Source organism: Phalangium opilio, unplaced genomic scaffold, assembly GCF_054372755.1.
Source record: "Phalangium opilio isolate 3A_F unplaced genomic scaffold, DU_Popi_V2 ptg000070l_1, whole genome shotgun sequence".
NCBI classification, from domain to species: Eukaryota; Metazoa; Arthropoda; class Arachnida; order Opiliones; family Phalangiidae; genus Phalangium; species Phalangium opilio.
Genome location: NW_028324182.1, coordinates 14,530,320 through 14,545,665, shown reverse-complemented (window position 1 = coordinate 14,545,665; position 15,346 = coordinate 14,530,320). Strand labels below are relative to the sequence as shown.

The following is a 15,346-nucleotide window of genomic DNA, read 5'->3' as shown; positions in this document are numbered from 1 at the left end:
ATGTACTGCAGTGAAGTCCAACTCAAGAACCCCGGGGGGCCCGGGCACTGGCAGCTAGTTAAAAATATTTTTGGAATTTAAACCCCAACTAATTAGTTTATTTTTATAATTAGCAGAATGAATAGGCCTTTTAATGTTCTTAGAATAATAAACAAGACACTGGGGACCAATTTTCGACGCGCGATATCAAAAAAACCAGAACACATTAATGTTTGCGTAATAGGCAGTGGACCAGCTGGATTCTACACAGCCCAACAAATTTTAAAGGTTTTTAACAATTAAAACAAATAAAAATTGAACAATATAGTGAATAATTTCACCATAATTCTTTAGAATCCCTTAGTTAAGGTTGACATTTATGAGAAATTAGCTGTACCTTTTGGATTAGTTAGGTTTGGAGTCGCTCCTGATCATCCTGAAGTCAAGGTGTTTATTTTACTGCTTACATTATAGAATTAAATATAAAAAATTAATCCATAATTGCAGAATGTTATCAATACATTCAGTACAATTGCCAATAATGAACGATGTAAATATTATGGTAATGTTAACATCGGCAAAGATGTGTCTTTCCAAGACTTGAAAAATGCTTATCACTGTGTGGTGCTTGTAATATCAATATCAATTTTAATTTTAAATTAATTATAATATAAAGATAGATCTAAATTTATTTTGGTCTTTAAATTTGACAGTCTTATGGTGCAGATCAAGACCAAAGTCTTGGAATTCCCAAAGAAGTAAGTATAGAGTGCTGTCAGAAGCGCCGGTGTGACGTCACCCATGCTGTTTTCCCATAAAGAAAAAACGGTAACCGTCATGGCCGCCCATTGCTAAAGGCAGACTCATGACGTTTAACCTTGGATCTGACGTCACAACTGACAGCACTCTATAGTAATTTCACGATAAAGTTAAACTTTCTTTAATTAATATTAATTGACTATTAATTATTTCAGAATCTTCCTAATGTTTTCTCAGCTAGAAAATTCGTAGGATGGTACAATGGATACCCAGATGACTGCAATTTACCAGTGAACTTAGATATTAATACAGCGGTAGTTATAGGTCAAGGAAATGTTGCCTTAGACGTAGCTAGAATACTCTTATCACCAATAAATAGACTTAAAGTGTGTTCCTACATTAAATATTTTTAATTTTAATTTAATCAAAAAATTAATTAAAATTCAAATATAAAAGGATACAGATATCTCGGAACACGCTTTGGAATCTCTTAGAAAGAGCAAAGTTAAAAAAGTAATACTTGTGGGACGAAGGGGACCAGCTCAAGTTGCTTTTACTATCAAGGAACTTAGAGAATTAACCAAAATGGATAAATGTAGAGCTAAAGCGAATATAGAAGATTTTTTAGAGTTAGAAAAGGCCTTAGAATGTATGATTTAAATTATATTTTATTTGCAATTAAAAAGCAATCATATTTTAAACTAATTAAAAGGAAAAATTATTATTAATTTAGGGCTTCCTAGACCCAGAAAAAGATTATCTGAATTAATGATTAAAACAGCGAGAGAAAGTTTAAAACCAACGGAAGAGGAATTCTTAAAAGAATGGGAGCTTAAGTTTTTAAGAACTCCCCAAGAAATAATTTCTACTGAGGATTTGAAACACGTTAAGGCTTTAAAACTGGGAATTAATAAATTAGAAGTAATTAACTAACTAATTAATTCATATAATTATCTTTAATAACAAATCATTAAATGATTTAATTTTATTTAAGGGATTTAATGAAAATGCTAAAGCCATTTTGACAGATTCTTCGGAAGTTATAGATTGTCAAATGGTGAAACTAAATAAATTAATTAATTTTAATTATTAATTTAATTTAATTTAATATAAACTTAATTATTGCAGGTTTTGAGGAGTATAGGTTATAAAAGTGTCCCTATTGATGAATCCCTACCGTTTGATAATAGAAAAGGAATTATTCCTAATCATGAAGGCAGAGTTATTAATTTAGAGAGTATGTATTGTTTAATTTTATTAATTAACATCTATAATTAAGACTGTATATTTCAGACGTATATTGCAGTGGCTGGGTCAAAACTGGCCCAGTTGGTGTAATTGTAAGCACAATGAACAGTAGTTTTGAAACGGGACAAAGCCTTCTTATTGACATTGAAAAAGGGAAGATTTCTAGGAATAAGAAACCTGGATTTGAAGCCATTCAAGCCATTTTGAATAAAAAAGGTCAGATATTGATTTTTTTTACTATTTTTTATTGTTTTTTAGAGTTAACTAATTTAATTATTCCGTTATAAAGGCGTTAAAGTAGTTAGTTTTAACCATTGGAAGAAAATAGATGAATTTGAACAAAAAGAAGGAAAGAAAATAGGAAAACCACGTGAAAAAATCATTTCTCATGAAAAAATGATTGAAATTGCTGGTTTATAAACATTTTAATTAATTAATTAATTATATTAAATAAATTGGTATTTGCGAATGTAGGCCTAGGCTTTATTTTAAAATGGGAAAAGAAAAATATTTATTTTTAACCGTAATTAAACGTTTGTTTTAAAAACATAATCGCAATGCGTGAATGGTTTTTTTTTTCGTCTTTGAATTTCCCGCCTAAATTACGCGCCTGATTCTGGCGCAGGCTTAGAAATAAGGTTTATTTTTGAACTAGTCCTCCGGACCAGAGACCCCTGATGTCTTAAATATGAAACTGGTCCCGGGACCAGTGACCCTTCCCCTATTTATTTTTCTACTGGTCCCAGGACTTGTGGTCGTTCTCTCTTCTAAAAAAATCTCTCTCCGCTTAGGGTTGTATACACAGCTGGACTCCTGGAGTCGAAATTTATGTTAAAATGAAAATAATTAAAGAGGTCCCCCATATCAATTTTTAATAAAAGTAGGAATTAATAAACTAGTCATTGGGACCAGTGACCCTCACGTTTTGAATAAAAAAAGTGGTCCAAGCTATTAATAAACTGGTTTTTGACCTGTAAACCTGTCTTATTTCCTAGCCTGTCTGGCGGCGGTTTCTGTGTCACGTGACTTTCACCCATTCCACTGTAGGCTTACCAAAATGGCAGAAGAAGGCCAAGAAAGGCGAAGCTCCGAGAAAAATGCTGATTCTTCAAATCAAAAAGCTGTAGAAAATGGTTTTGAAGAGGAACCCGATTTTAGCGATCCCGAAGATTTCGTTGACGATATCACCGACGAAGGTATTTTAATTAATTTCCATTGAAATTTCGAACATATTAAGTGCACGTGTCCTCTACGCTAAGCCTAAAGATGGCCACCGTATGCTATCTGACCCGCCAACTAAATTCCCCAAATATGACAAGCCGATAAATTATTATAAAGTTATAATAATAAATTAAGATGGACCCTAAAAGGCACACCTTTCACAACAGCACACTTTTCACAACGCCTAAAAATACCTATTTCGCATCGCCTTTCAAAAGGCGTTTTTTATCACAATGCAATATGCCCCCCGCACATACTAAAAACCAGTTAGTGTAGTTTATCACACTGCTAATTCCCGCAAATACAAAGAATTAACATAAGCATTAAAGTAAGCACTGAAGTAAGTCAACTAACACCGCCGGTACTCACTTATTTTAATGAAATCAACAAAAAAATGAAGTAACGAATTTATTTTATTAAAATCCTAAAAAAAACATATTCCTAGAAAGACCGAAGCTTAGCGTAAGTTGGAAATCCGCGGCCGCGCCGGCACACCTTCTTTTCACAACCGGTACGGGAGGGACTCGTTTCCCCGTCGACTCAAGGCGGCGTGCCAAGGCTTAGGAAAAGGCACACCTTTTCAGCTTCGAGAATCTAACGCCAGGTAGCGCGCTCATTTCACTTAGACCAATGGGGTAATCCAGCCACTCTCAAGCGCCAAATTTAAATCGTTCAAACTCATTTTTCAAAGTAAAGGAACCAAAAACTAATATTTATCGCTTATTTTACGCTTCAAGTCGTTCTTGTACTATCCCATCACACCTATCTTTTCTTTCACAACCTCTTCCGATTGCACACCCGGCACACTTTTTCTTAAACTATTCCAGATCACCTGTCTATTCTTTCACAACCTCTTCCGATACTAGCACACCTTTTTCATTTACTCCCAGCACACCTATACTTTCTTTCAAACCCCTTCCGATAGCTCACCTGGCACACTTTTTCTTAAACTATTCCAGATCACCTGTCTATTCATTCACAACCTCTTCCGATACTAGCACACCTTTTTTATTTACTCCCAGGACACCTATACTTTCTTTCACAACCCCTTCCGATACTAGCACACCTTTTTTATTTACTCCCAGGACACCTATACTTTCTTTCTCAACCCCTTCCGATAGCTCACCTTGCACACTTTTTCTTAAACTATTCCAGATCACCTGTCTATTCTTTCACAACCTCTTCCGATACTAGCACACCTTTTTCATTTACTCCCAGCACACCTATACTTTCTTTCTCAACCCCTTCCGATAGCTCACCTGGCACACTTTTTCTTAAACTATTCCAGATCACCTGTCTATTCTTTCACAACCTCTTCCGATACTAGCACACCTTTTTCATTTACTCCCAGCACACCTATACTTTCTTTCACAACCCTTTCCGATACTAGCACAACTGGCACACCTTTTACTTACACTATTCCAGAACTCCTGTCTATTCTTTCACAACTTCTTCCTATACTAGCACCCCTATCTCATACACTCCCAGCACACCTGTCTACTTTTTCACAAGCCGGCAAAACTCCTATCACTCCGGCGAAAAACTCTCTCCTTTCCCGGTAAAGTAATCCTTAACTTAAGTTTTGCGACAGCTGGAAAATCCGCGCCGGCACACCTTTTCACAACGGCCTGAACTTGAGCAAGCCCTTCGCCGGTACCCATCCCTATGAAAAACCCTGCTTCGCGTAAGCGACGCGCTTCTTATGAGTGCGCGCCGCGCACACCTACTTTCACAACGACCACGAACCATAAGCAATTTTCGCTCGGAATACCCGTGGAACACCGAGGCTTAGCAAAACACTAAACGGCACACCTTTTCAGTTTCGAGAATCTAACGCAAGGTAGCGCGCTCATTTCACTTAGACCAATGGTGTAATCCAGCCACTCTCAAGCTCCAAATTTAAATCGTTCAAAGTCATTTTTCAATGTAAAGGAACCAAAAATTAATGTTTCTCGCTTATTTTAAGCTTCGCGTAGTTCTTGTACTATTCCAGCATGCCGGTCGATTCTTTCATTACCTCTTTCTATACTAGCACACCTTGTTTTCTATTCCCAGCACACCTGTATTTTCTTTCACACCTTTTTCTTCTACTATTCTAGTACACCTGTCTTTTCTTTCACAACCTCTTCCGATATTAGCACACCTTTTTCAAGTTTTCCTTCTACTATTCCAGCACACCTGTCTAATTTTTCACAAGGCGGCAAAACTAAGTTCTATCAGAAGTATATAATACTTCTCTCCGAGAGAGATGTACCACAAAGCGGGGTAAGTGTAACGTCACTCTTCCCAACATCGGATCATTTAGAGCAAGGTTACTAAAACGAATCACATACACGATAAATAGTTCCCTCATCATTACTTTATTAGCGTTTAAATATTTGGCCAGACGCACTTGCGCATTTTTGTCCCACGTCAAGACGAGGTTTGTGGGATGATTGTTGGAGATTTAGTGCCAAACAATTATAGAATTCACTTTACGGTGCGATGCCCATTTGTAGTTTGATGAGCGGGAAAGCAAACTAAAAGGGTGAGCCTGGGAAGAATGACGTTACATAATTAAAGCATTAAGAGGATACAGAGTGTCATCCTTCTTCTATTATCCCCTTCTGGTTCTATTCAGTTTTCACATTTCTTCAATCCTAGCACACCTCGATATTATAATTTGACAGCGCACCATATCTTTTAGTTTTTCAGACCTTTTTTCAAGTTCCAACCTGGCACACCTCGATCTAATAATATGATCTACACACCTATCTTTTGGTTTTTCACACCTTCTTTCAAAGCTAGCACACCTCGATCTTACACTATCAAAGGATCCCAATGCCGGCAAACATCCCATTCACAACGGGTAAAACTTGCACACCTACACCTTTCCCTTAGCCGGTACCAGAAGGGGATAATAGAAGAAGGATGACACTCTGTATCCTCTTAATGCTTTAGTTATGTAACGTTATTCTTCCCAGGCTCCCCCTTTTAGTTTGCTTTCCCACTCATCAAACTACAAATGGGCATCGCACCGTAAAGTGAATTCAATAGTTGTTTGGCACTAAATTCCCAGCAATCATCCCACAAACCTCGTCTTGACGTGGGACAAAATGCACAAGCACGTCTTGCCAAATATTTAAACGCTAATAGAGTAATGATGAGGGAACTATTTATCGTGTATGTGATTCGGTTTAGTAACCTTGCTCTAAATGTTCCGATGTTGGGAAGAGTGACGTTACACTCACCCAGCTTTGTGGTACACTTCTCTCGAAGAGAAGTATTATATACTTCTGCCGGTACCATCCCTATAATAAGCCCAGGCTTCGCGTAAGCGACGCACTTGTTATAAGTGCGCGCAGCGCACACCTACTTTCACAACGGCCATGCACCATAAGGCAATTTTCCCTTGAAATACCAAGGCTTAGCAATACACTAAAAGGCACACCTTTTCAGCTTCGAGAGTCTACCGCGACGAGCGCTTTTTATTCCTTTCGACCAATGAGGTAGTCAAGCCACTCAAGCGCCAAATTTAAATCGTTCAAAAACTTTTTACTACGTATTTGAGTTTGATATGAATGTATCAAGACACCTATCTTCATGTTTTTCATAGCAGTCTTCAATCCTCGCACACCTCAACCTTATAGTATGACAGCACACCTATTTTTTAGTTTTCACAGCATCCTTCGATCCTCGCACACCTCAACCATGGATAAAGAATTCGCGTGCGGAAATTTGTTTTCACGCTATAGGATCGGCAACTCCCTATCTCGAACGACAGCTTATTCTGTATATACTCTGTTACAACATTGGTTGTCAGCACGCGCAAAGCTAGGTCTTTATGTAATCTAGCATTGCGCGTGCTGACAAGAGAGAAAAAACTTCAGGATCTTCAGGATTTAAAATCGTTTAAAATATCCTGAAGTTTTTTGTCTCTTGTCAGCACGCGCAAGGCTAGATTACATAGAGTCCCAGCTTTGCGCGTGCTGACAACCGATGTTGTAACAGAGTATATACAGAATAAGCTGTCGCTCGAGATAGGGAGTTGCCTATCCTATAGCGTGAAAACAAATTCCCTCACGCGCATTCTTTATCCATGCCTCAAGCTTATAGTACGACAGTACACCTATTTTTTAGTTTTCACGCCATTCTTCATCTCCATATCATAGTATGATAGCACCCCTATGACCCTCACCCACTAGCCTTTGAAAAAATAAACTTCAAGATAAAACTAAAAGATATGGTGTGCTGTCAAATTATAATATCGAGGTGTGCTAGGATTGAAGAAATGTGAAAACTGAATAGAACTTAGTTTTGCCGGCTTGTGAAAAATTAGACAGGTGTGCTGGAATAATAGAAGAAAAAGGTGTGCTAATATCGGAAGAGGTTGTGAAAGAAAAGACAGGTGTACTAGAATAGTAGAAGAAAAAGGTGTGAAAGAAAATACAGGTGTGCTGGGAATAGAAAAAAAGGTGTGCTAGTATAGAAAGAGGTTATGAAAGAATCGACAGGCATGCTGGAATAGTACAAGAACTACGTGAAGCTTAAAATAAGCGAGAAACATTAATTTTTGGTTCCTTTACATTGAAAAATGACTTTGAACGAGCGCGCTACCTTGCGTTAGATTCTCGAAGCTGAAAAGGTGTGCCGTTTAGTGTTTTGCTAAGCCTCGGTGTTCCACGGGTATTCCGAGCGAAAATTGATTATGGTTCGTGGCCGTTGTGAAAGTAGGTGTGCGCGGCGCGCACTCATAACAAGCGCGTTGCTTACGCGAAGCAGGGCCTGGGTACCGGCGAAGGGCTTGCTCAAGTTCAGGCCGTTGTGAAAAGAAGGTGTGCCGGCGCGAATTTTCCAGCTGTCGCAAAACTTAAGCTAAGGATTACTTTATCGGGAAAGGAGAGAGTTTTTCGCCGGAGTGATAGGAGTTTTGCCGGCTTGTGAAAAAGTAGACAGGTGTGCTGGGAGTGTATGAGATAGGGGTGCTAGTATAGGAAGAAGTTGTGAAAGAATAGACAGGTGTTCTGGAATAGTGTAAGTAAAAGGTGCGCCAGTTGTGCTAGTATCGGAAAGGGTTGTGAAAGAAAGTATAGGTGTGCTGGGAGTAAATGAAAAAGGTGTGCTAGTATCGGAAGGGGTTGTGAAAGAAAGTATAGTTGTCCTGGGAGTAAATAAAAAAGGTGTGCTAGTATCGGAAGAGGTTGTGAAAGAATAGACAGGTGATCTGGAATAGTTTAAGAAAAAGTGTGCCGGGTGTGCAATCGGAAGAGGTTGTGAAAGAAAGTATAGGTGTGCTGGGAGTAAAAGAAAAAGGTGTGCTAGTATCGGAAGGGGTTGTGAAAGAAAGTATAGGTGTCCTGGGAGTAAATAAAAAATGTGTGCTAGTATCGGAAGGGGTTGTGAAAATAAGTATAGGTGTCCTGCGAGTAAATAAAAAAGGTGTGCTAGTATCGGAAGAGGTTGTGAAAGAATAGACAGGTGATCTGGAATAGTTTAAGAAAAAGTGTGCCGGGTGTGCAATCGGAAGAGGTTGTGAAAGAAAGTATAGGTGTGCTGGGAGTAAATGAAAAAGGTGTGCTAGTATCGGAAGGGGTTGTGAAAGAAAGTATAGGTGTGCTGGGAGTAAATGAAAAAGGTGTGCTAGTATCGGAAGAGGTTGTGAAAGAAAAGACAGGTGTGATGGGATAGTACAAGAACGACTTGAAGCGTAAAATAAGCGAGAAATATTAGTTTTTGGTTCCTTTACTTGAAAAATGAGTTTGAACGATTTAAATTTGGCGCTTGAGAGTGGCTGGATTACCCCATTGGTCTAAGTGAAATGAGCGCGCTACCTGGCGTTAGATTCTCGAAGCTGAAAAGGTGTGCCGTTTAGTGTTTTGCTAAGCCTCGGTGTTCCACGGGTATTCCGAGCGAAAATTGATTATGGTTCGTGGCCGTTGTGAAAGTAGGTGTGCGCGGCGCGCACTCATAACAAGCGCGTTGCTTACGCGAAGCAGGGCCTGGGTACCGGCGAAGGGCTTGCTCAAGTTCAGGCCGTTGTGAAAAGAAGGTGTGCCGGCGCGAATTTTCCAGCTGTCGCAAAACTTAAGCTAAGGATTACTTTATCGGGAAAGGAGAGAGTTTTTCGCCGGAGTGATAGGAGTTTTGCCGGCTTGTGAAAAAGTAGACAGGTGTGCTGGGAGTGTATGAGATAGGGGTGCTAGTATAGGAAGAAGTTGTGAAAGAATAGACAGGTGTTCTGGAATAGTGTAAGTAAAAGGTGCGCCAGTTGTGCTAGTATCGGAAAGGGTTGTGAAAGAAAGTATAGGTGTGCTGGGAGTAAATGAAAAAGGTGTGCTAGTATCGGAAGGGGTTGTGAAAGAAAGTATAGTTGTCCTGGGAGTAAATAAAAAAGGTGTGCTAGTATCGGAAGAGGTTGTGAAAGAATAGACAGGTGATCTGGAATAGTTTAAGAAAAAGTGTGCCGGGTGTGCAATCGGAAGAGGTTGTGAAAGAAAGTATAGGTGTGCTGGGAGTAAAAGAAAAAGGTGTGCTAGTATCGGAAGGGGTTGTGAAAGAAAGTATAGGTGTCCTGGGAGTAAATAAAAAATGTGTGCTAGTATCGGAAGGGGTTGTGAAAATAAGTATAGGTGTCCTGCGAGTAAATAAAAAAGGTGTGCTAGTATCGGAAGAGGTTGTGAAAGAATAGACAGGTGATCTGGAATAGTTTAAGAAAAAGTGTGCCGGGTGTGCAATCGGAAGAGGTTGTGAAAGAAAGTATAGGTGTGCTGGGAGTAAATGAAAAAGGTGTGCTAGTATCGGAAGGGGTTGTGAAAGAAAGTATAGGTGTGCTGGGAGTAAATGAAAAAGGTGTGCTAGTATCGGAAGAGGTTGTGAAAGAAAAGACAGGTGTGATGGGATAGTACAAGAACGACTTGAAGCGTAAAATAAGCGATAAATATTAGTTTTTGGTTCCTTTACTTGAAAAATGAGTTTGAACGATTTAAATTTGGCGCTTGAGAGTGGCTGGATTACCCCATTGGTCTAAGTGAAATGAGCGCGCTACCTGGCGTTAGATTCTCGAAGCTGAAAAGGTGTGCCTTTTCCTAAGCCTTGGCACGCCGCCTTGAGTCGACGGAGTCGACGGGGAAACGAGTCCCTCCCGTACCGGTTGTGAAAAGAAGGTGTGCCGGCGCGGCCGCGGATTTCCAACTTACGCGCTTCGGTCTTTCTAGGAATATGTTTTTTTTTTTAGGATTTTAATAAAATAAATTCGTTCCTTCATGTTTTTGTTGATTTCATTAAAATAAGTGTGTACCGGCGGTGTTAGTTGACTTACTTCAGTGCTTACTTTATTGCTTATGTTAATTCTTTGTATTTGCGGGAATTAGCAGTGTGATAAACAACACTAACTAGTTTTTAGTATGTGCGGGGGGCATATTGCATTGTGATAATAAACGACTTTTGAAAGGCGATGCGAAATAGGTATTTTTAGGCGTTGTGAAAAGTGTGCTGTTGTGAAAGGTGTGCCTTTTAGGGTCCATCTAAATTAATTAAACCCCTAAAATTCTGTCATTTGTCTTAAAAATTGACCCGAAATCGTATTATTCTTTACTACAGAACTATTGAAAGATGTAGTTCCGTCAAAACCGAGGGAAACAGACGGAGTTGAATCCATCATAGTTGTTGATGGCATACCCGTTGTTGGACCCGAGAGGCTTGAAAAGCTTAAGAATATTTTGAAGAAACTATTTGGTCAATTCGGTACCATAGTTACTGAGCATTTTCCTTTAGATGAAACTGGAAAAACAAAAGGGTTAGTTTTTAATTAAATTTTCATCTTTAATATAATATTTTATCTAAGCTCTTATTAATAATCATTAGCTATGTGTTTCTGGAATTTTCCACCGCGGAACATGCTAAAGAAGCAATGAAAATGACAAATGGATATCGTTTGGATAAACAACATGTTTTTTCTGTGAATTTGTTCACTGATTTTGAAAAGTATGTTGTCCTAGGCTTTTATAAAATTAAATAACAGTTGAAGTTTTATTTAATTTTATTAATTTTAATTAAAAGGTATGAAGTTATTGATGAACAATGGGAACCACCTGTCCCACAACCATATGTTGATCATGTAAATACAAAGTTAATTTCTTCCATTAATGTTTATTAATTAATTAATAATTAATTAACATTTCAGGGAAATTTAAGAAATTGGTTGATGGACCCTGATTGTTTTGATCAATACTCTGTTATTTACGAAGGAGGTTTAAAGACTGCTGTATTTTTGAATAGTCAACCCGAACCTACTCTCTTAAAAGAACGTGAAGTTAGTATTAATATTGAATAATTAAACATTTAGAATTATGATTTAATTAATCGAGGTGTTTTTTTAGAGATGGACAGAAACAGTTGTTTCTTGGTCACCTTTGGGTACCTATTTTGCTACATTTCACGCTAGAGGTATTGCTCTATGGGGTGGAGAAGATTTTAAACAAATCATGAAGTTCAGTCACAATGGAGTTCAGTTCATTGACTTTTCTCCTTGTGAAAAATATTTGGTCACCTTCAGCCCCTTTACTGAAGCTACTTTTGATAATCCGGCTATTATTATTTGGGATATTCGTACTGGTACACAGAAAAGGGCATTTAGTTCTGAACATCATCATTCAATCTGGCCTGTCTTCAAGTTAGTAACTCATTTATGGAAATCTGAATCCCTAAAAGTTAATACCACCATATTTAATTAATCATATTTCTACAGATGGAGTAGTGATGACAAATATTTTGCTAGAATGTCAAATGATGCCATTTCTATTTATGAAACTCCTGTAAGAGTTTTTATATTTCTTTCTTTTTTTCTTTTTTCCCCCTTTTTTCTTTCTTTTCCCCCTTTTTTTCCTTCTTTCCCCCTTTTTATTTTCCCCCCTTTTTTCCTTCTTTCCCCCTTTTTTCTTTCTTCCCCCCTTCTTTCTTTCCCCCTTTTTTCTTTCTTTCCCCTTTTTTTCTTTCTTTCCCCCTTTTTCTTTCTTTCCCCCCTTTTTTTCTTTCCCCCTTTTCTCTTTCTTTCCCCCCCTTTTTTTTCTTTCTTTCCCATTTTTTTTTCATTCTTCCCCCCTTTTTTTCTTTCCCCTTTTTTTCATTCTTTCCCCCTTTTTTTCTTTCCCATTTTTTTCATTCTTTCCCCCTTTTTTTCTTTCCCTCTTTTTTTCTTTCCCCCTTTTTTTTCATTCTTTCCCCTTTTTTTTCATTCTTTCCCCTTTTTTTTTCATTCTTTCCCCCTTTTTTTTCATTCTTTCCCCCTTTTTTTTCATTCTTTCCCCCTTTTTTTCTTTCTTTCACCCTTTTTTTCTTTCTTTCACCCTTTTTTTCTTTCTTTCACCCTTTTTTTCTTTCTTTCACCCTTTTTTTCTTTCTTTCACCCTTTTTTTCTTTCTTTCACCCTTTTTTTTCGTTCTTTCCTCCTTTTTTCTTTCTTTCACCCTTTTCCCCCCTTTCTTCTTTTTCTCCTTTTTTTCAAGATCTGACAAATTAAAACTTATATTTTAAAATGCTTTAATTTCAATTTATATTATTTTTTCTTTCAGAGCTTTGGTTTGTTAGATAAAAAGAGTGTTAAAGCTCCGGGAATTCGTCACTTTTCTTGGTCTCCAACCAATAACATTATTGGATTTTGGGTGGCTGAAGATAAGGACACTCCCGCTAGAGTCACCCTGATGGAAATTCCCAGCAGAAAGGAACTGAGAACCAAGAATCTTTTCAATGTGGCGGACTGTAAAATGCATTGGCAAAAATCTGGAGATTATCTTTGCATGAAAGTTGACCGCTACACTAAAGCCAAAAAGGAAAAAGATAATGAATGGAAATACAGTGTAAGATTAATTTAATTATAATTACTTATCTTAATGACACATTTTATGATTTTTATCCTAATTAATGTTTAAATTTAAACATTTTACAGGGATTGTATTACAATTTTGAAATCTTCCATATGAGGGAGAAGCAAATTCCCGTTGATAGTATTGAATTTAAGGGTAATATATTTAATTTGAATTAATAATAGTAAGCTTATTAAGTTAACCATCTTTAAATATAGAAAATATATCTGCCTTTGCTTGGGAACCGGTTGGAAGCAAATTTGCCATCATTCACGGTGATAGTCCTCATATTAATGTTAGTTTCTATGGAATTATGCCAGGAGGACACGTTAATCATTTAAGTATGTTAATATTATAATTAAAAAGGAGAAAAACACAAATAGTTTAATATTTTTACAGAGAAATTTGAAAGGAAATCGTGTAACCACTTGTTCTGGTCACCTAGAGGTCAATTTATCGTTCTTGCTGGCTTGAGAGGGTAAGATTTAAAGTATTCAAGATGGTGTTTCTCAATTTAGCGCGTGAATTTGGGTAACTTTAATTGTTTATTTTAACTCTTAGAATGAGTGGAATCTTGGAATTTATTGATACAAATGATTTTACCGTAATGGCAACAACCGAACATCACATGGCAACTGATTTAGAATGGGATCCAACTGGCCGTTACGTCGTGACTGCCGTCAGTATGTGGGGAGGTAAAGTGGACTACTCCTATTGGATGTGGTCTTTCCAAGGCAAACTTCTCAGGAGATCAACCAATGTTGAGAAGTTTTGTCAACTTTTATGGAGACCCAGACCACCCACGCTTTTATCCGAGGAAAAGATAAAAGAAGTTAAAAAGAACTTGAAGAAATACAGCTCTCAATTTGACATCAAGGATAGAATGTCTCAGTCTAAAGCTTCCAAGGAGTTGATTGATAAGAGAAGGAAGTTATTAGACGAATTTAAAGCCTACAGGAAAAAGAAGGAAGATGAATACGAGGAACAAAAGAAATTGCGTTTGGAGCTAAGAGAGAGTAAGATTTTTTTGAAATTTATTTGAATTTATTTTTGAAAATTGAATAACTTCTTTCTTTTTGAAAATTGAATAACTTCTTTCTTTTTGAAAATTGAATAACTTCTTTCTTTTTGAAAATTGAATAACTTCTTCCTTTTTGAAAATTGAATAACTTCTTCCTTTTTGAAAATTGAATAACTTCTTTCTTTTTGAAAATTGAATAACTTCTTTCTTTTTGAAAATTGAATAACTTCTTTCTTTTTGAAAATTGAATAACTTCTTTCTTTTTGAAAATTGAATAACTTCTTTCTTTTTGAAAATTGAATAACTTCTTTCTTTTTGAAAATTGAATAACTTCTTTCTTTTTGAAAATTGAATAACTTCTTTCTTTTTGAAATTTGAATAACTTCTTTCTTTTTGAAATTTGAATAACTTCTTTCTTTTTGAAATTTGAATAACTTCTTTCTTTTTGAAAATTGAATAACTTCTTTCTTTTTGAAAATTGAATAACTTCTTTCTTTTTGAAAATTGAATAACTTCTTTCTTTTTAAAAATTGAATAACTTCTTTCTTTTTGAAAATTGAATAACTTCTTTCTTTTTGAAAATTGAATAACTTCTTTGATATCTTTCTTTTCAGACATTGATACTGACGAGTTGGATAGTCACGTGGAGAATTTGGAAGAGGAGACCGTTGAGTTTTTTATTAAAGAAGAAATTACGGTTTTAGAGGAAGAGTAAACCTCTCAAAAGTTCCAGAAGTTATTTTTTGAGCAAAGCGAGAAAAGGTCGATAATATCGCCTGCCATTTTTGGGAAGCCATTTAAAGAATTAAATAATAATATAGTAGCAAACTTTATAAAGAAAATAAGCTGTAAAAAATTTTGAACAGTTAAAACTTTTGTCTAATTTTTTTTTTTTTAGACAAAAAAGTGCTGGACAAAAATATTGATACATTATAAAACAAATTTAAATTTTTTTGCCCAATTATTTAATCATATTTTTTTTCTTCTAGGACTGATTAATCGAATTTCTAATTAATATAATTTTTTTTTTGTGTGGGATTAAAGACAGATTTCCTAAATCGGAGATCTGTTCTATCTATTTGGGTTGGAAATTATGGGAAAGTGTTTGAAATTTAACGAAGAACTTTATCACGTACCATTTAGAATATCAAAATCATGCTTAAATAAAATGTTTGCTATTAATTATCGTATTTCTCTTCATTTTAATTAACTTTAATGAAGATTTAGAGTTTGGCATGTTCTCTATGCGTTTAAGTTTGGCGCCTTTTTTTACTCTTAG

The 15,346-nt window shown here is 36.5% G+C and overlaps 2 protein-coding genes across 2 annotated transcripts; both read left to right on the top strand.

Moving 5' to 3' along the window:
• The first annotated feature begins 2 nt into the window (after positions 1-2).
• Positions 3-2,538, top strand: dare (NADPH:adrenodoxin oxidoreductase, mitochondrial). Its single transcript, XM_089843452.1, has 11 exons — positions 3-267; positions 334-426; positions 487-609; positions 693-737; positions 954-1,124; positions 1,195-1,387; positions 1,472-1,659; positions 1,733-1,795; positions 1,867-1,975; positions 2,032-2,202; positions 2,276-2,538. The coding sequence occupies exons 1-11, from the start codon at positions 118-120 to the stop codon at positions 2,404-2,406; spliced, it is 1,437 nt and encodes a 478-aa protein (XP_089699578.1). The 5' UTR covers positions 3-117; the 3' UTR covers positions 2,407-2,538.
• Positions 2,539-3,014: 476 nt separating this feature from the next.
• Positions 3,015-15,249, top strand: eIF3b (eukaryotic translation initiation factor 3 subunit b). Its single transcript, XM_089843445.1, has 13 exons — positions 3,015-3,182; positions 10,786-10,981; positions 11,050-11,169; positions 11,245-11,302; positions 11,369-11,497; positions 11,565-11,857; positions 11,933-11,999; positions 12,756-13,040; positions 13,130-13,202; positions 13,265-13,387; positions 13,446-13,524; positions 13,608-14,062; positions 14,682-15,249. Exons 1-13 carry the CDS (start codon positions 3,044-3,046, stop codon positions 14,780-14,782), a joined length of 2,118 nt encoding a protein of 705 aa, XP_089699571.1. The 5' UTR covers positions 3,015-3,043; the 3' UTR covers positions 14,783-15,249.
• Positions 15,250-15,346: the final 97 nt, after the last annotated feature.